This window comes from Pyxicephalus adspersus, chromosome Z, assembly GCF_032062135.1.
Source record: "Pyxicephalus adspersus chromosome Z, UCB_Pads_2.0, whole genome shotgun sequence".
In the NCBI taxonomy this organism is placed as follows: domain Eukaryota; kingdom Metazoa; phylum Chordata; class Amphibia; order Anura; family Pyxicephalidae; genus Pyxicephalus; species Pyxicephalus adspersus.
The window spans coordinates 39,608,387-39,630,190 of record NC_092871.1 but is presented as its reverse complement, the minus strand read 5'-3'; the positions used below and the strand labels follow the sequence as shown (position 1 = coordinate 39,630,190).

The following is a 21,804-nucleotide window of genomic DNA, read 5'->3' as shown; positions in this document are numbered from 1 at the left end:
GATCTTGATGGTTTTACCTGGTGGATAAGTAAAGGATTTGAGCGAATTCATGATATTATAAATGCAAGCAATGTTTTTAGCCTTGAATATTTAGTTATTAAATGGAAATTACAAGTAGTGAATACTTCCACTATAGGCAAATTCGATCCTTTGTTTTTTAGGATTAGGCAAGCTCCTCGCCCAATGCAATGTACTGCATTTGAGAAGTCTTGCGTATCCTTGGCACACATGAAGGGCCAAATTTCTCTGCTTCACATAACATTAACAACCTCTCCACACAACTTGAAAAATATGTATTCCTGGGAAACAGACTTGGAGATCTCTCTATCTCTGGGAAGAATGGAATGAAGTGGCATATGGGCTCTCTAAAATTTCACGTAATTCAGCCTTATTGAGGTAAATTACAAAGTGCTACTAAGTACCATCGTCAAAATGTTTTCCATCAGTCTCTCCTCCATGGCTTTAGAGGATACGATTCTAGGGGTACTGTGATGCACATGTGGTGGTTATGTCCAGCTGCCCAAGCCTATTAGACAAAGATATTCAATATAATTTCTAAGGTTTTAAAACAGACTGTGCGGGCAACCCCTAAGGTAGCTCAAATCCTCAATAAAACTTACTATGCTGGCAGCTCAGATCACCCTTGCCAAATCTTGGAAATCTGATACCATAGTGCTGGATTCATTTTTCGCTAAGATGGACTGGATAATGGTCAATGATAAGATAACACACGAGGTCCTTAATAAAATGGAGAAATTTGATAAGATCTGGAACCCCTGGATAAAATACTATTGATAAAACACTATATAGATCCGTTAAGGAAAGTAGGGGTTACTTAAGGTAACCTATTTCATATAAAATTCACTAAAATTAACTTTGAAAGATTACGTATTGGTAATTATCTGAGATTTAAGGGCTGAACATATTATGAAATGAAAGGTATGGGTTATGTAAAGTTATTTAATAAATTAAAAATAACACCCCCCCGCCCCGCTATTTATACTTTTTTATATTACACAGATTTAATTAAATTGTAAGGTAAAGGTTTAAAGTATTTAAAGTATAATTGAATTCACTATGAACACTTTTATCTCCCCCTGCTGGGTTGGAGTTTATAAATGTAAAAATAGAACAATATATCCTACAAGTACTAGCATGAGGGGTAGGGGAGGGGAGGAGAAAAAGAAAAGGGATAAGAAGAGGTCAAAATAGGTAGGAAGATGTCTCTAAATTGAAAGACAATGATGCACCATGTACTTTTCTACTGTTGTTGGTAAAGGTGTTACCCACTTGTCATTTAAGAATTTATATTCTAGTATTTTATTACTTACAAGGGATAATGTTTTGTCTACATGTATAAATATTTGTGAAACTTCATCTGTTCTATTTTATATGGAAAAATGTATAAAAATATTGCAATACAAAAAAGCCAGAAAAATGTCTGTATTACTCTCAAAAAATAGAAATATTTTATTCTGATACCACATGCAATCTATCAAAAAAGCCAGAAAAATTTCTGTATTTCTCTCAAAAAAATACAGATATTTCATTCTAATACCACTTGCTGTCTATCAAAAAAGCAAGAAAAATTTATGTATTACTCTCAAAAATACAGAGTTTTCATTCTGATACCACTTGCTATCAAAAAAGCCAGAAAAATGTCTGTATTTCTAGCAGCACAAGTTGTCAAACAGGTCTGAGATGTGTCCAGAGCACCAGTACGCGGGTAGATTTATTGAGAGGGCAGGCTACAATCATACAGCCACGTCATGTGGAGAATATTGTGGACTGGGTCTTAGGGACCTCCAGTTCAGCAGGCTCTTCTTCTGCAGCGGGCTCTTCTTCTGCGTGACTAATGTGCCTGTACCTCCCGATGACTCTCCCTTGTTGTTTGACAAACAGCCTAAGGATCCGTCATTGGGAATTTCAGAGCAGGAGCCAGACTTTGAGACCCTTAGAGAGTGTAGTCTGCACTTGCTGGGTGAGGGTTCTGCATCTGGTTGCATTTGCAGAGGTTGGCTTAGATGAAAAAGAGGATAATGATGACCGTGATGTCACCTGGGAATCACCTGTGCGTGTAAGGGCTAGCAGCAGTTCCGAAACATACGTAGAGGAAAGGCAGCATCAACAGACTGGGGATGGAAGGGACCGCAAAGAACACACAGACGAGTGGGCACAAGCAGGGGAACAGTCAGAGATGATGTGACCGTGGGGGAGATGGAGCTGGATCAGACACAGGGCACCCAGCAGATGCAGATGCAGGCAAAGAAAAAGAGCAGCAGAGTGGTTGGTTGTACGCACCTCTCCAGTGTGGTTCTTTTTCACGCTGACGGGTGCGTAGCAATCTGCATCTTGTGCCACAGTCAGATTCGCAGAGGACAGGCCGGACGGGTGAAGGGTGCGTAGCAATCTGCATCTTGTGCCACAGTCAGATTCGCAGAGGACAGGCCGGATCACATTTGGGTACAACATTCCTGCCAGGAGCGGAGGACACTGTGGCTAAGTGGGCACGCCACTACGGCTCCCTCAAGCACACGCATTGCCAGGCAGTGCTTAAACAGGTGTCCATGGGTGAGTAAAGTCACACCACCAGAGAGCTCTTGTCCGCTTTGCACAGAGAGGTTGAGGCTTGGCTAATGCCCTCCCGGCTCACAACAGGCAATGTAGTGTGCGACAACAGGGCCAACCTTGTGGTCGCGCTGCGCATAGGTGGCATAACACATGTGCCCTGCTATGCGTACGTACTGAACTTGATTGTGCAGAGATTCCTCCGCATGTACCCAGGATTGCAGGACTTACTGAGACAGGCTCGCTCTATCTGCAGCCATGTACATTGATCCCCTACGGCGGCTGCAGCGCTTAGCAGGATCCAGCGCCAACAGTGGCTGCCACCACATGACTCATTTGTGACACTGTAACTAGATGGAACTCCACCCTGCACATGCTCCAGCGTCTATGTGAGCAAAAGCTAGCCATCCGCCATTACTGGTGGTGGTGTTGACGACAGCAGTTATCTCAATGTCCAGGGGTGGCATTCATCGCCAGTGTCATGCCTGCCATTGTGCCAGCTAGCAATTTTCTTTACATTTCTCCTACCCCCAGTACTACCACACTGATATGTACCATTTCCTTTGCTTATTTTTTTAGCTAAGTGTTGTAAGATTGAGAGTTGGCATTCATGTCATCAACTTCATGATGCAAACTAGCAATATCGTCCACTTTCCCAACATTTCTGGCAACACAGACCACAGCAACAGTGCTGGCGCACAAAACATCTTAGTCTTGCCTTTCTACGTTTAATCACAAATTTCATATATTTGCATTACACACTTCAAGGTGGCATTGCCGATGCACTACACCCAGCTCTAGATGCCAGTTACCAATGATGTTCACGCTCTGTCTCAGGGTCCCCCGCCTCCTTCTCCTGCTGTTGCTGCTGCCGCCTGCCCAGTACTCCATTCACAAAAATTGTATTATACACTTCTGGGTGTCATTGACGATGCACTAAACCCAGCTCTAGATGCCAGTTACCAATGTGGTCCACACTCCGCCTCAGGGCTCACCGCCTCCTTCCGCTGATGTGGCTGCTGCCGCCTGTCCAGTAATCCATTCACAAAAATTGTACACACTTCTGGGTGTCATTGATGATGCACTACACCCAGCTCTAGATGCCATCTACACACCGTCTCAGGGCCCACTGCCTCCTCCTCCTGCTGTTCCTGCTGCCGCCTGCCTAGTACTCCATTCACATAAATTTTATTACACACTTCTGGATGGCATTGACTATGCACTACACCCAGCTTTAGATGTCAAATACCAATGTGGTCCATGCTCCTTCTCAGGGCCCACCGCCTCCTCCTCCTGCTGCTGCTGCCGCCTGTCAGTACTCCATTCTCTAAAATTGTACACTTCTAATTGTCATTGATGATGCAATACACCCAGCTCTAGATGCCAATTACCAGTGCAGTCCATGCTTCCCCTTAGGGCCCACTGCCTCCTCCTCCTGCTGCTGCTGCCTCCTGTTGGTACTCCATTCACTTAAATTGTATTACACACTTTGGGGTGGCATTGACAATGCACTATACCCAGCTCTAGATGTCAGTTACGAATACGGTTCACGCTCCTTCTCAGGGCCCACTGCCTCCTCCTCCTGCTGTTGCTGCCACCTCTCAGTACTCTATTCACGAAAATTGAATTACACTCTTCTGGGTGGCATTGACGAGGCACTACACCCAGCTCTAGATGCCAGTTACCAATGCGGTCCATGCTCCAACTCAGGGCCCACCTCCTTCTCCTGCTCCTGTTGCTGCCGCCTGTCAGTACTCCATTCACAAAAATTGTATTACACACTTCGGGGTGGCATTGACAATGCACTACACCCAGCTCTAGATGTCAGTTACCATTGCAGTCCACGCTCTGTCTCAGGACCCACCACCTTCTCCCCCTGCTGCAGTTGCTGCTGCCTGTCAGTACTCTATTCACTTCAAATGTATTACACACTTCGGGTGGCATTCACAATGCACTACACCCAGCTCTAGATGCAGTTACCAATGCAGTGAACATTCCTTCTCAGGGCCCACCGCCTCCTCCTCCTGGTGCTGCTGCAGTCGCCTGTCAGTACTCCATTCACTTAAATTGTATTACACTCCTCTGAGTGACATTGACAATGCATTATACCCAGCTCTAGATGTCAGTTAGGAATGCGGTCCATGCTCCTTTTTAGGACCCATCGCCTCCTTTTGCTGCTGTTGCCGCTGCCTGTCAGTACTCCATTCTCTAAAATTGTACACTTCTGGTTGTCATTGATGATGCACTACACCCAGCTCTAGATGCCAATTACCAATTTGGTCCATGCTTCGTCTTTGGGCCCACTGCTTCCTCCTCCTCCTGCTGTTGCTGCCGCCTGTCAGTAGTCCATACCAAAAATTGTATTTCAAACTTCTGGGTGACATTGACGATGCATAACACCCAGCTCTCTGTGACTCTTACCAATGCGCTCTCATGGCGATAGCTGACTAGAGGCCACACACTGCTACTGCTCTCGCTTACCCACACTCTGTCTCTGGTCCTCCATCCTTTTGCCTAATGTCACTGCACTACTTGTCCACAACTTTATGGGTGTCATTCCTAACACATGTCATTCAAGTCATGATGCCAGCTAGCAATTTTATTATTAATAAACAGTATTTATATAGAGTAAACACATTATGCAGCTATTAAAATTAAATAGGGGTGCGTACATTAAATAGCAATGAATTCTTTTGCTGTTTTGACAACAGAGACTGTTGCTAATGGGTTGAGTTAACCTTTTCTCAATGTCCTAATGTTTATGCTGCCTTCTGGATGCTGTCCATCATGCAAAAATCCTATATGCCTGCTGTCACTGCCTGTTACTTTCTGGAAAACCACAATTTTATGGGTGGCATTCCTAACACGTCATCCAGGTCATGATGCCAGCTAGCAATTAATATTATTATTATTAATATTATTATTATTAAACAGGATTTATTTAGCGTTAGGATATTATGTAGCTATGTAAATTCAATAGGGGTGCGTACATTAAAAAGCAACACGCTTCCCTGCTGTTTTGACGACAGAAACTGTTGCTAGTGGGTTGAGTTCACCCTTTCTTAATGTCCTAATGTTTATGCTGCATTCTGAACATTGTCCATCAAGCAAAAATCCTATTTGCCTGCTGTGACTTTGCCTGCCATTTTCTGGAAAACCACAAGGTCTTTTAGAACTTTTGTACTTTTTCGTTATTACCACTGTTTTCTTACACTTACTTAGGGAATTTGGTGGTTTTAGCATGTATAGGGGCTTTGCTATTAATGTTTAAAATCGGCCTATTGATTTTAATGGAATCTGTGAAATCGATTCGCCGAAAATTCGCAAACCCACTGGAAGTTCAAGGAAATTTTCGCAAGACTGTCAGAGGCCTTTTTGCTCATCCCTAGTCCTCAACAATCTTGGAGAGCTTTAATAACTCAGGCCAATGTGTATTCTCCCACAAACACTGTTGGAGGAGTCTTGGAAGCATCTAATACACTTGGCAAGATCAGTTTAAATTAAAGGCCACCCTTTCTTGTTCTTTAAAGATCAGATCGTGCCATGTACTTACCAAAGGGGAATTAACCCTTGGGCACTAAAATAAAAAAGGTGCCTATGGATACAGGTAAAGCAAAGTAAAGGGATATTGCACAAAACACAGCATACCTAAAATACTTACCTGTTCCCACTGATTTTATAAAACATATGAAATACAACCTTGAAGAGAAATCTAAGTGACTTTGGCTATACGTCATTGAACCGCTACATATATTCCTTAAAATATCATTTACTTGCAACAACAACTACACACACCTGTAATGCCTTATGCATAATATAAAAATATTATAATGATTCAAAATTGTAATAATGCCCAATACAAATATTTATAGTTACAGGGGTAATTTTTTAAAACAATGGGTGTTAATTTGTTTTTGTTTTGTTAATTTTTTAATCAAATTGTAAAAAGCATTTAAAACAAACAGGAAAGAAAGGGTTTTTGGCAAACAAGAATGTATTGTTATCAGTGATACAGCTCATAAATAACAATACATCATATAACAGTACTGGTGAGCCACCATACGAGTTGTGGTCCCATGTGGTACTGTTTAGCAGTGTTGGTCGAATAGCTCACTATTCGATTCGACCGCTATTCGGTCGAATAATGCATAATTATTTGGGTGATCGACCGTCAAATTCGAAGTCCATTAAAGTCAATGGGGGAAAAATTTGAGTTGTTTTTTGGGACTGTGTAGAGCTTCTACAGCCTATAAATACTTTTAAAAAGACATGTCAAGACTCCCCCAGCTCTGGACAACACTGTACAAGTAAAAAAAAAAAATAGGGAAGTCTTTTTTCTGTTGCTGGCAAGGCCATTTTATGGGGCAGTCAAGGGAACATGCCGGATTTTATACAGTCTCCGAGTAGAGGCAGAGAGGGACATGAGGGGGTTCCTCTTTTCCAAAAATTAGCCACCAGGTTTCACCGCTCCGTTACAAGCCATACACAGGCTTCGGAGTACAGGCAGTGGTCTCTGAGGGGGGTCTTTCAGTCAAAAAATTAGCCAGCTAGACAGGAATAAGTTACAAGTTACAAGTGACAGGTGGCAGCAGCAGGAGAAGACGGACCACATTGGTAACTGGCACCTAGAGCTGTGTGTAGTGCATCATCAATGCCACCTAGATGGCTGTAATGCCATATTTATAAATGGAGTACTGACAGGTGGCAACAGCAGGAGGAGGAGGTGGTGGGCCGTGAGACGGATCGTGGACAGCATTGGTAACTGGCATCCAGAGCTGGGTACTGGGCAGGAGGCATCAGTTAGAGCATGAGGAGGAGGCGGTGGGCCCTGAGAAGGAGCAAGGACGGCATTAGAGGTTGAGGCTATCACCTATATGGACAGTGTAGAAGCTGTAGCTATTGGCGACATGAATGGATGAATGAGATTCCAATCTGTCCCTACCTACTATGTAACAAAACCACATGAAACGGAACGGGCTTGGTGGAATCAGCGGGGAAAGAACATTCTGTGGAGCTTGAGTCTAGTCTGGCATCTAGAGCTGGGTACTGGGCAGTGGGCAGGTGGAGCAGTAACAGCATGAGGAGGAGGTGGCAAGCCCTGAGACAGAGTGTGGACAGCATTGTTAACTGGCATCTAGAGCTGGGTACTGGGAAGGCGGCAGTGGCAGCATCAACAGCAGGAGAAGGAGGCAGTGGGCCCTGGGACAGAGCAAGGACGGCATTACAGCTTGAGGCCATCATCCTTTATTGACAGTGTAGAAGGTGTAGCTATTGGGATGAATGAGATTCCCACTGTCCCCACAGTGGCGGTGGGCACTGAGACGTAGTGTGATTGGCTGTGTTACTCCTACTGCTCTTACTGCTGCCGCCTGCTCACTGCCCAGTATCCAGCTCTAGATGCCAGACTAGACTCAAGCTCAACAGGGTCTTCTTTCCCTGCTGATTCCGCCAAGCTCATTCCCTTTCATGTGGTTTCGCTACATAGTAGGTAGGGACAGATTGGAATCTCGTTGATCCATTCATTTCTCCAATAGCTACAGCTTCGGCACTGTCCATATAGGTGATGGCCTCAACCTCTAATGCCATCCTTGCTCCGTCTCAGGGCCCACCGCCTCCTCTTTATGCTGTTACTGCTGCACGCCCCAGGCTTAATCAATATGAGCAGTCAGGATGCAGGTATACTTCTGATGAGCCAGCTGATTCGAGTGGGTGGCATCTTTAACCCTGGAGCGCAGCTTGAAGCAGAAGTGGAAGTGCATGTCAATCACATCCAATTAGTGCAAATCTGCCAGTGTGGCGCTGTAGAAATTCCCTTCTAAGATGTCCCAGCGCACATTAGGTTGATGATGACAACGTCGGGCTGAGGTCCATGTTGAAAGTTGGCCAGCACGCTCTCTATGTACTCCGAAGAAACACGGGTCAGGAATTAGAACCGTACAGGGTGGTGGTCAGTTCTGTAATGACGCACTTGGCGGTAAATTATGCCATTGTGCATTTCACCCAGAGATCCCCTAACGTTTCGTTTGCAAATGACATCTCACCCTTGACAGATCTTTGAATGGAGTCTCCCAGGACGGCTACATACTTGTTGTGGAGAAGCCTCTGGACGTCTGCTGAGCTCAATAACTTCATGGCTCAATCTGGTCATCCAGGACCTCTCGGTTCCCAGTAAATATACCAGTGTCTCCCATCCCATCCCCCCAACATATACAGAGGGACTGCTTTCCCACTCCCCAGTTCCGGGGTAACATACACAGAAATTCAGTCCGATAAAGCGTGGTACCGATGGATGAAGCAGAAGACGTAGCCTTCTACATTCAATCACAAATTTCAGATTACACACTTGCATTACACACTTCGGGGTGTCAATAAAGATGCACTACACTCAGCTCTAGATGCCAGTTACTAATGCATTCCACACTCCGTCTCAGGGCCTGCTATCGAGTGAAAGCACATGAAAGGAAACGGGGCTTGGTGGAATCAGCGGGGAAAGAAAACCCTGTTGAGCTTGAGTTTAGTCTGGCATCTAGAGCTGGGTACTGGGCAGTGGGTAGGCAGCAGCAGTAATAGCAGTAAGAGTAGGCCCTGAGTAGTGTGGATGGCATTGTTAACTGGCATCTAGAGATGGGTACTGGGAGGAGGAGGCGATAGGCCCTGAGATGGAGCAAGGACGGCATTAGTGGTTGAGGCCATCACCTATATGGACAGTGTAGAAGCTGTAGCTATTAGAGAAATGATTGGATGAACGAGATTCCAATCTGTCCCTAAGTATGGACGGCATTAGTAACTGGCATCTAGAGTTGGGTACTGGGCAAGCGGCAGCATCAGTGAAAGCAGGAGGAGGAAGCGGTGGGCCCTGAGAAGTGTGGATGGCATTGTTAACTGGCATCTAGAGCTGGATACTGGGAGGAGCAGATGCTGGGCCCTGAGACAGAGCAAGGATGGCATTATTGTTTGAGGCCATCACCTATATGGACAGTGCGGAAGCTTTAGCTTCTGGAGACATTGCTTTGTAGGGGACTGCCTTTTCGTCTCTGCTAGCTGTAAGTTTGTAAAATGCAACATGGACAGCATTGGTAACTGGCATCTACAGCTGGGTACTGGGCAGGCGGCAGCAGTAACAGCAGGAGGAAGAGGTGGTGGACTCTGGAACAAAGTGTGGACGGCTTTGGTAACTGGCATCTAGAGCAGGGTACTGGGCAGGCGGCAGCATCAGTACCAGCAGAAGGAGGCAGTGGGCACTGAGACGAAGTTTGGACGGCATTAGAACCTGGCATCTAGAGTTGGGTACTGGGCAGGCAGCAACATCAGTGAAAGCAGGAGGAGGAGGCGGTGGACCCTGAGATGTGTGGATGGCATTGTTAACTGGCATCTGGAGCTGGGTACTGGGAGGAGGAGGCGGTGGGCCCTGATACGGAGCAAGGACGGCATTAGTGGTTGAGGCCATCACCTATATGGAAAGTGTAGAAGCTGTAGCTAGTGGAGACATTGCTTTGTAGGGGACTGCCTTTTCCTATCTGCTAGCTGTAACTTTCTATAATGCGGCATGGACAGCCTTGTTAACTGGCATCTACAGCTGGGTTCTGGGTACTGGGAAGGCGGCAGCAGTAACAGCAGGAGGAAGAGGTGGTGGGCTCTGAGGCAAACTGTGGATGGCATTAGTAACTGTCATCTAGAGTAGGGTACTGGGCAGGCAGCAGCATCAGTGAAAGCAGGAGGAGGAGGCGGTGGGCCCTGAGAAGTGTGGATGGCATTGTTAACTGGCATCTAGAGAATGGTACTGGGAGGAGGAGGCGGTCGGCCCTGAGACGGAGCAAGGACGGCATTAGTGGTTAAGGCCATTAGTATCTGACGACATTAGTATCTGACATCTAGAGTTCAGTACTGGGTAGGCGGCAGCATCATTTACAGCAGGAGGAGGAGGCGGTGGGCTCTGAGACTGAGTGTGGACGGTATTAAAATCTGGCATCTAAAGTCGAGTACTAGGCAGGCGGCAGCATCATTTACAGCAGGAGGAGGAGGCGGTGGGCTCTGAGACAGAGCATGGACGGCATTAGTTTCTGGCATCTAAAGTTGGGTACTGGGCAGGCGGCAGCATAATTTACAGCAGGAGGAGGAGGCCGTGGGCTCTGAGACGGAGTGTGGATGGCGTTAGTATCTCTCATCTAGATTTCGGTACTGGGTAGGCAGCAGCATCATTTACAGCAGGAGGAGGCGGTGGGCTCTGAGACGGAGTGTGGACGGCATTAGTATCTGGCATCTAAAGTCAGATACTGGGCAGGCGGCAACATAATTTACAGCAGGAGAAGGAGGCTGTGGGCTCTGAGACGGAGTGTGGATGGCATTAGTATCTGGCATCTAGAGTTCCGTACTGGGCAGGCAGCAGCATCATTTACAGCAGGAGGAGGAGGCAGTGGGCTCTGTGATGGAGTCTGTGATATCTGTTTTTTTTTTTACAGAAATACAGAATTTTTTCTGTTTATTTTGAGAGATTGCAAGTGATATCAGAATTAAATATCTGTATTTTTTTTTACAGAAATACAGATATGTTTCTGTTATATTTAATTCTGATACCACTTGCTATCTATCAAAATAAACAGAAAAATTTCTGCATTTCTGTAAAACAAAATACAGACATTTCATTCTGATACCACTTGCTATCTATCAAAAAAGCCAAAAAGTGTCTGTATTTCTGTAAAAAATACAGATATTTAATTCTGATACCACTTGCAATCTATCAAAATAAACAAAAAACTTTCTGTATTTCTGTAAAAAAAATACAGATATTTAATTCTGATACCTCTTGCTATCCATAATAATAAACAGAAACATTTCTGTATTTCTGTAAAAAAATACAAATATTTAATTTTGATACCACTTGCAATCTATCAAAATAAACAAAAAACTTTCTGTATTTCTGTAAAAAAATACAGATATTTCATTCTGATCCTACTTGCTATCTATCAAAAAAGCCAAAAAAATGTCTGTACTTCTGTAAAAAAAAATACAGATTGCAATCTATCAAAATAAACAGAAACATTTCTGTATTTCTGTAAAAAAAATACAGATATTTAATTCTGATACCACTTGCAATCTATCCAAATAAACGAAAAACTTTCTGTATTTCTGTAAAAAAAAAATACAGATATTTCATTCTGATCCTACTTGCTACAGAAAAATGTATGTATTTCTCTAAAAATACAAATATTTAAATATTAATCACACAGCTCCATTACAAATGATAAAGGCCTCTAAGTAGATAGAGGCAGAGGGCCCTTAGGGAGGTGCTCGGTAAAAAAAATTAGCCAGTTACACATCTCCATTGCAAGTTATAGACCTCAGAGACAGAGTAGAGGTAGAGGGCCACTAGGGGGAGGAGTAGAAGGAGATGCCAAAAGGCTGTGAACACGCTCTTCCCATAAATATGTCTGTGCAGCAGTTTACGACTAATCAGTGCACTCTGCAGAGGGGGTGTTGAAGTCATTGCCAATCCAAGCCTTAATCAATTTAATAAAAGTGATTCGGTCGACATTTTCTGCAGAGAGCCAAATCCGTTTTTCACTCACTACGCCCCCCAGCTGCACTGAACGCTCTTTCAGATAACACGCTTTGGGGCTGGGCGGGCAAGGATCTGAATGGCATGTTCTGCCAGCTTCGGCCACTGCTCAAGCTTGGATACCTAGTAGCCCAGTGGGTCCTGGCTTTGCAGGTTGCAGATGTTCCATGCAGGGCTCAGGTATTCCTGCACCATGACTGAGTACCGCTGCTCAGTGTCATTGGCAATTGCTGCACGACTGGCAGCTTGCTTCCACTGAAAAAAAAGCCTGCATAGTTAGGCTTAGACGACCACTACTGCTGCTGCCACCCATCCCGCTTAAAGCAGTTGTTTGGCTCCCATGGCTGGTGGAACTGCCATAGGGATCCCTGCTGCTGCTGCAGGCAGCCAGAAAGGGAGAGCACAAGTCCCTTACAAGCACTTCTTGGTAGTGCTGCATTTTAGGTATTGGGGCAAGATCAGTTGTTGTATCTCAGGCCTGTAATGTGGATCCAGTAATGTAGCAATTCAATAGTCGTCAGTCTTTGTTTTTATGTGTTGTATGCGCGGATCTTGGGCTATGCACTCCTGCATGAAGGCCATCATGTGGCTCAAACTACCTACAGCTGAGGTAATTCTGGACCCACACTCCTGTGGGTCGAACAGCAGCACAGGGTCGTCCTCCTCCTCCTCTACCTGGTCTTGCCATCCACGGAACTTGCCGTGGATGGCAAGACCAGGTAGAGGAGTTCTGTTTGGGTGGATAGATGCCATGTACTATTATGTGTAGTAATAGTACATGGCATGCCTTCTGTTTGGGTGGATAGATGCCATGTACCCTCAATATCTTCCTCTGCCCCTTCCTCCTCTTCTCCCATGCCTGCAATGTCCTCCTCATCCTCTTCCACCTCCTCCTCTTCCTGGATTTCGGTGCACTCTGCCTAGTAGGCACGCATGTCCGAGATGATGTTTTAAACGTCATCTCTTGATGCAGCATCCGCTCTGTTCCAGCAGGGATATGATGGGGATGGCGTCACTGACACAGGCCTGATCTCTGCTGATCATCCTGGTGGCCTCTTCAAAAGGTGACAATACAGTGCACAAGTCCTCAATTTGCAGCCACTCTGCAGGGCTGAAGAAAGGTAGTGTAGGTATACAACTGAAACGAACAGACTCTGCCACGTAATCCACCACCACTTTCTGTTGTTCAGCCAGCCGCTTCAGCATGTAAAAGGTGGAATTCCAACATGTGGTCACATCACAAATTAACCTGTGCACTGGAAGGTTGAGATTTTGCTGTAAATCCACCAATCTGGCACTGGCTGTTCAGGAGGAAGAGGTTGAGGCACAGGAGTCAAAGGAGGGGGTGGAAGTGGAGGTTGAGGGGGAAATTGCATGGCGATGTGCTCTGGGCGGAGGTAGGTATGCAGGCATTGCTGCAGCTGCATCTTCCCTTGCTGCCACCCAAGTTACCCAGTGAGCTGTATAGGAAATATATCTTCCCACTCCATGCTTGCTCGACCAACTGTCGGTTGTCAGGTGCACCTTGCCAGAAACTGAGTGCTGCAGGGCCATGGGCACGTTGCTCTGCAAGTGTTCATGCAAAGCAGGAACACATTTTTCTGCAAAATACTGTCACTTAGTGTTGGGTTAGCACAATTTATTTAATATCAGTTATGTCTAACCAACAATAATGCTTTACCAGTATATACTGTTATATGTATACCATATATGAGGTCATCCTAAAGGAATGCAGCATATCCTGTAACTGGTATCCTTATAAGGTAAAATGCTGGTTTAAGGGATGATCATTGGTCAGTACTGGTCAAACACTGGCCATTGTCTCAGCTTCCTGAGTAGTTAAAAACATAGTGCCATGCTTAATAACTAGTCTTAAACAGAACTAACTGTATGCAACATGTTTTTGATTATCTGCCAAGCCATTAACTTGGAAGACTCCTTGGATGATGAATGCAACTCACTTCCGCAGCTAAGTATTTTTGTTATATCTAAGTCTTTGTTACTGCATTGTTTTATCTATCTGTCTTTATTATTAAATAGTATATTCTTTCAAGTCTGTGTGTTATCTCTTTTTGTACACTTCAAAATCAACCCATCAATATTTGCATAAACTGTCACAAATTATATCCATGACATAACACTTGGTACCAGGAGACGTGGGGTTTGATGTGTGCAAACTAGAGATATTGATGATAAGATTGATAGTGGGAGAGTTTTGATTGTGTTTGTGCTGATTTATTATTTTAGTTTTTGTATTGTAAGTCATAGTGCAATCAGAATAAAATGCAGAAGTTGTTTAGCTGGGGTAAAAGAAAGTTGCAAGATGATCAGAGTGTGAGTCCACTCCCTTTGAAACAAGCATGCTGCAAGCAACGCATGCTTTTGAAACAAGCATGCTGCAAGAAACACATTCAAACATGGAGAAGCATGAGTTAAATCTAGTAAAAAGAATCACCAATCCCCCCCTCCCCACTCCCCTCCCACCTCCCTCCCCACTCCTCCCCACCTCCCTCCCCACTCCCCCTAAAACTTTTCTAAAAAAATCATTTACTTTAATAATAAAACGCAGCTCCCTCTCACCAAACAATGCCCGTGGGATGATGTCCTCTCTCTCTCTCTCCCCAACTTCCTCATTAACTCCCGCCTACTTGAAAACGTGGCCATGCCACGCCACGTATTTGCACGTGCGCCGGCTGTATGCGAATCTTTACCCGCATGTCAGTGTTGCACATAGTTAAGCGCATATATTTTAGATTAATAATCCTTTTCCAAAATAATTCAGGACTGTGTCCTGAGCGATTGGAAAGGAGATGACAAATCCCAAAAAAAACCCCAACATTTTAGAAATAACTTTATTCAAAATAAACATTTGCTAAAAGGTCAAAATAAAAATCTAAAAACATATCAAAATATACATGAAAAAAATACACATCACTAAAAATTTTACAGTAACAAAATTGAAAAGATCAAACAAAACACATGTAAACCCACACTTCCATGTAAAGCCAAAATACCGTATTTTTCGGACCATAAGACGCACTGGTGTGCCATTAGAAAGAATGATTTTTTAGGGGAACAGTGACTTTTAATGCAAGCTTGCCAGTGTAAAGCTGCCGAAGATGCGCGGCTCCGGCCGCAAGCTTTTTCAGTTGCTGAATTGCGCGATGGCGTACGATTTCAGATTGCGAATACGAATGCGCGAGCGAGCGTCCGATCCTGCTTGATGAACTAGGGCCATTGTGAGGGGTCATGCTAAATGGACATCAGTGTACATTCTACCCCTGAAGCACCCAGTTTATTTGAAGCAATTTTGGGGTACATAATAAAATTACAGAGACTATCCAGGCCCTGTTGGAACCACGGGCATTCAGACCATTAGTCAGTCTTTTTATTGCTCCTGTTTTTCCAGTAAATAAACTTGATGGATACTACAAGATGACCACAGAATATCAAGAGTTTAAAAAAAAAATGGTCCATCCATTGGCTGCTGCTGATTTGGATATGGTGACACTTGTCGAGACTCAGACAGTGGGGGAGTGGCAAATGGTACTGCATATATCAAACGTTTTCTTTACAAAGACCATTGATGGAGAGTCTCAGGATCAATTTGTGTTTACCCGGGATGGAAGACAACATGCCACAATTTGATTATTACAAGGTTACCCACACAGCCCAATGATTTGTCACGGATTGGTTGCTAAAGATCTAGAAAAGCTTCCACCGATTTCTTATCTGGAACAGCTCTAGATGAAGTACCAAACAACAACCAGTGGTAATACGGACTTTACCAGTATATACTGGTTTATGTATACCATATATGAGGTCATCCTAAAGGAATGCAGCATATCCTGTAACTGGTATCCTTATAAGGTAAAATACTGGTTTAAGGGATGATCATTGGTCAGTACTGGTCAAACACCAGCCATTGTCTTAGTTCCTTCCTGAGTAGTTAAAAACACGGTGCCATGCTTAATAACTAGTCTTAAACAGAACTAACTGTATGCAACATGTTTTTGATTATCTGCCAAGCCATTAATGTGGAAGACTCCTTGGATGATGAATGCAACTCACTTCCGCAGCTAAGTATTTTTGTTATATCTAAGTCTTTGTAACTGCATTGTTTTATCTGTCTTTATTATTAAATAGTATAATCTTTCAAGTCTGTGTGTTATCTCTCTTTGTACACTTCATTCAAGGGGATGTACAAATTCAACCCATCAATATTTGCATAAACTGTCACAAATTATATCCATGACATAACACTTAGGCATAACGTACTGTGGGTTTGCGCAGAGGAATGCGTAATGAAATGCATTGGAGTCCACCAGCCGGTAAGGGAGGAGCTCTAACGCAATCAGATGTGCAATTGCCGTATTGATTAGCTTTGTTTTGGGGTCATTTGGCCATATTTCCTCTTGCACTCCAGCATCTGGGGGATGGAAGGTTTGATGCTGCTAATGCCAACCACAGAAAGTTTGGACGATGGGGTATGGCAATGATACCTGGTCTTGACTGCTAGCAATGCGACAAACAGCAGCCGTAATGCTAGGCTACATGCTAGGCTACATGCCCCTCTCAAATTGCTGGCAGCAGCACAGGTAACTTTGTTGGCAGAAGGAAGAAAGGCAGCGAAGGAAGATCAAGCAACTTGAGCTTGCTTCTTGGGCAGAGGTGGTCGCACAGAGCTCTGTGCTTTGACCAGGTGTTCCCGTCAGGTTACTGGGCGGTGTCTTTTTAAATGTGTGCTCATGCAACTTGTTCCAGGTTTGTTTGGGTTTTTGCTTCGTTTCAAGTGTTGAGCACACAGTTTACAGATGACCATAGTGTTGTCATCACTATAAACATTAAAAAATGCCCACACTGACGAACATCTAACTGGGCCGAAAGGTGCTCTAGAGCTGGTGCTCGTGGTGGCGGTAGGCGGTTGTTGAGGCATAGCTGTGGTGACAGCTTCCTATGATTTACGTCTATGATTTGCCTCACTGGTACTTGAAGAATGCAGAGTGTGGGCAGCTTTTACCCTCTTCCTCCCTCTCCCCCTTTGAGGGCGCTCTGCAACCTCCTCTTCTTCCTCCTCCTCTTCTTCCTGCCTATGATGATCTCCTTGTTCGCCTCATGTCGGATCAAGGACATCATCATCATCTTCATTATAAGAAGAGACAGTTTCCCTATATGTGCCGAAAGGAAGCAGTGGCCTTTTGGAGCCAGTTTGAATTGGCTCGTCTGGCTCAGAGTGTTCAGGTGAAAAGTAAGTGGAGGGAAAGCCTGTGAACTGACTCTCTGCATCAGATGACTGAAACAACTGAGCATCTTAAAGGAATGCTTGAAGCTCCGCCTCTCCAACCCCTCGGTGGGACTCCTCTACATACTGCTGTACACTTTCCAGCCGCTGATGAAGAACTAGGAGGAACAGGTGTATCATGGACTGTTTGGGACACCTGTAAGGCCTGTGTCTGGGACTGATGAAGAGGGGGTACAATCACTTGACCCAGGCTGGGTCATGTACTCCACTACGTCTTGTTCATGGTGTGGCAATAATGGACGCCCACCACCAACAGCAACCCTTCTTGTTCTTGGGTCTGCAGCTAAAAACAAACTCATACTGCTTTGCTTGCCACCCCTGCCAAATCTGCCCTTTCCTCGTTGGCCAGACATTTTGGCCAGAAATTTATCATCTTACTCTGTGATGCCTTGAAATACATATTCGATGTGTACCCCTACTCAAACAACACTGCCTTTTTGGCCCCAAATGTTGAAAACCTTCTCCTATTAACAACATCTACTGAAATAAGTTGCACAACAATATCAAGTAAGGTAATCGTTTAACTTATTGCTTTTTCAAAATCCCCTATCGTCACTTCCATACTCCTATTATTATGTCGATGTGATATGATATTTTTGGATACATTTTTTGCAACTGCAACTGACCTTACATATGTAATTTAGTACCTTATATATCTAAACCAATAACTTTTTACATAACATTATTATTACTGTTTATGTATATGTTTACATATTTAGAGACTATAACTGCATGCGTATAAATTCATTGATGTACCGCTATCCCTGAGGAAGCCAATAATAGGCGAAACGCATCGGTTAAAAACAGTCACCTAGAACTGATACTTTTCTGCAGTAATACAAGTTACGGATATATATGTGTGCAGAACATCAGATGACGTATGTATAGCGCCCTCCAGGGCCTAAACAGTACCACACGTGACCACAACTCGTATAGTGGCTCACCAGTACTGTTATGTTATGTATTGTTATTTATGAGCTGTATCCCTGATTACAATGCATTCTTGTTTGCCAAGAACCCTTTCTTTCCTGTTTGTTTTGTATATTCTATTAATTACTAAATGGTTGGAACACTGTTCCCAAGGACACACAATATATTTCAACCTGAAACCACCACTCACTCTCCTACGTTCTAATAAATATCATTAAAAAAATATATTGTATGTTAATGATTTTTTGTGGTACCTAAAAAATCCCAGTTTTCTGTACTCTTGGTTGGTTGGGCAGTGAATGTTAACCAGTTGTTCTTTCTCATTGCAGGTTAACAAAGTATACCAACATCAACAACAGATCAGTGAATATATGTCCTGCCTATATATTTGGAAAATAGACTTTTACTTCTATAAAAATATAATGACCTGAACAATTTATTTTATTCAGTGTTCAATGTAATCAATACTGTAAATTGTTTTCTGTACAATATCTATCTGAATTAGGATTTGTGTTTTTTGTAGAACAATGGAATATCTATTTGCTTAAAGAAAAATATTCAGAGAAAAATATAATGAAAAAAAATTTAGAACCCCCATACTTTTTTATATCTACATTATAATTGTCAGAAATAATGCACCAAAATGATCTGTATATACTAATGTTCTGAAATACAGCAGATTTGATTAGCTCAATATAATCCACTTTACACTAATACAGGCCTATGTAATAAATCTTAATGCAGTTCACAGAGCACACAAATAAAATGAAATTAAAGAGAAAGCAATTTCAAAATTGTTGGAAGTGACCAAAATTGATATGAATATAAAAGACAATTCTGCCTTCTTGGAAACAAGCTATAAATCTCATTATCTGTGGAGACGGATGCAGTCCCTTAAACATCAAAGGATTGCTTAACAGAGACAATGATTGATCTTCCATGTGTGCAGGCCTGAGGATCATTACCACCTTGGCCAGTTTGACCAAACCTGTTCACTCTTCCTGGAGGGGGCAGGGGTATATGACAACAATCCCAAGCCTGGGACAAGGACAGTCTGTGTGACCTTTTGATCAAGACTTCACCAAGGATGAAGCCACAATGTGATTCACTCTGGACCTTCAGCGGGGTGTGGTTCAAGGAGAGAAAACCCTGGTGTGTATGGTTGTGTGAGATAGATTGACCATGTGCTAGAGATAGAGCTAGACCCCTTTCCTTCCCCTTTCCTATATACCCTTTACCTTCTTCCCTTTTGTATTGAAAATCATATGTAAGTATTATCCTAAGCTGTAAATAAACCTTTCCCCTTTGTAAGATCTATTGGTTCATTGTTAAATCCAAGGCACCCCAAACAGAGCACATTCTACAAAAATCATTTCAAATATTCCTATATTTCGTGTCCATGTTTTGACCTGATCCTGAATTAGGAAAACTTTTCTTTGACAAAAGATGAAATGAATTGTTGTTTGAGAGTTGATCATAATTCTGTTAGTTCACTTAAAAATGAATTATTAGATGAATGGTTTCTTTACTGAAAAATCATAAAATATTATAAAGCATCATAGGAATAGGCAAATCACTTGAAAAAAACTGCTAGAGAGTAAAGATGTTAGGCAGAAGAGACATGCAAACTCCATTCTGCCTAAAAAAAATGCTAAGTATGGAGCTGGGTGGTGGGACAATGTAACTCCTATCCAATGCCAGGGCTGTAAGACCCATATTCAGAAGAAAACCTAGAAAAGATGTTCCAGAGAGCAAAGAAAAATGAGGAGGCCCAATCTTAATTACTAGAATAGGGAACACTACATATGTGCAGGTGTGCCTGCTTACACTTACACCAGATCCAGCTCACCCAAATAGCTTTCTACAGCTTGCAATTATTTACTTTGTAGTCATTGGCCTGAAATTCATATAAATACAAAAATAATAAGAATAAAAAAAAGCAAAATAATTCTCCAAGCAACATATATTTTCCAGTTTCTGAGAAAGGGGTTTGGCACTGCTGATATGGAGTTCCAAGTCCACTTGTAACCTTAGATATTGCTGTGATGTGCCATTGTTTATGTGTACAGTACATTCTTTGAATATAGTACCTTTTAAAGAAAACATAAAAGTTTACCTTTCAAATGTAAAATATGTATAATAAATAATGTAATATCACTTATGCTAAGCTACCTTACTTAAAACATACTACTAACAATTTGCAGATTTTTTCTATTCAGATGTATGGTGGGTGAATGTTTATTTCCTCCTCTTGCTAACTTGTGTGTTGTCCTAATGCAGGCCTTATTTAGGATTAACGTGTCAGAATGTCTTAAATGGTATGATCCGCTTGATTTCCCACAAGGCCACATAGGCCTAGGCCAGCATGACCACTAGGGGATGGCAATACAAGGGCCCTGATTCACTAGGCAAAATCGGAAGCTCGCTCATGCATTCGTATTCGCGATCCGAAATCAGAAGCCGTCGCCCAATTCAGCAACTGAATGAGCTCGCTGCTGGAGCTGCGCATTTCCGGCAGCTTTACACTGGCGAGCTTGCATTAAAAGTCACTGTTCCCCTAAAAAAGCATTCTTTCTAATGGCTCACATATTACCCTTAGCCCTAAAAAAAAATGTTTGTACTGTTCAAATGTTTAAAACATCTATATGCGCTAAGGAAAAAGCATATTTTTAAATCACATATTTCTTTCCTGTTGGGAAAGAGTTCAACTCCTCTACATAGGCGCCTATATAAAGGCTTACGATGCCTGATCGGAGGAGCCGCCTCAGGGTAAGTCTTGCGACTTTCCGCAGGTGAAGCCTCGGCTTTGCCATCTGAATAGATTTTCCCACAAAAGTCACAAGCACACACACGTTCTTGTTTGTTTCTTATAGATTTATATGTATATGTGTGTGTGTATATATATAAATATAATTGTAATTACTATAGGTATTATATTATTATTAAAAAATGTAAAAATTTTATAACATTCAAATACCAATATGTGACAAAGGCAACGAGGGGGTTAAGTAGGAGTTTGGTGTGGAAACCATGCAGACATTTGTACTCAATACTTGTGAAAAAAAATGACAAAACATTGCTAAAATACAGAAACTGGCATTACAAACCAGGCACAAAAACATTGCAGTAACAGATGAAGCTAACAATCATGAGGATTACAAAAACTCACATCAATGCATATCATCCAAGCAAACTTATATACCCAACACACACACACACACACACAAATTTTTATGAGGTCACAAATATTTGTTCATATATTTTTTTACAGTCATACTATTGTGTGACATATTTGAAAGTGCCACTTAGTATATATCCAGCTTGATAGAAATGAGTTTGCAGTGTTGCCAAAAGAAAAAGTAACAAGAAGTGCAACAAATGTAACTATAAATGAAGCAAGTTTGTGTTCGAGTAGAGCACGGTGGCTCAGGGGTTAGCACTCTGGCCT

General features: G+C 43.0%; 1 protein-coding gene across 1 annotated transcript in view; it reads left to right on the top strand.

The window, feature by feature from the left end:
- Window positions 1–20,513, top strand: part of SH2D1A (SH2 domain containing 1A) — a 41,983-nt gene extending 21,470 nt beyond the window's left edge. Inside the window, exon 4 of the mRNA XM_072430363.1 lies at window positions 18,686–20,513. Within this exon, the coding sequence (XP_072286464.1) occupies window positions 18,686–18,690 (5 nt within the window). The 3' untranslated portion in view covers window positions 18,691–20,513. The remainder of the gene's footprint in view (window positions 1–18,685) is intronic.
- Window positions 20,514–21,804: the final 1,291 nt, after the last annotated feature.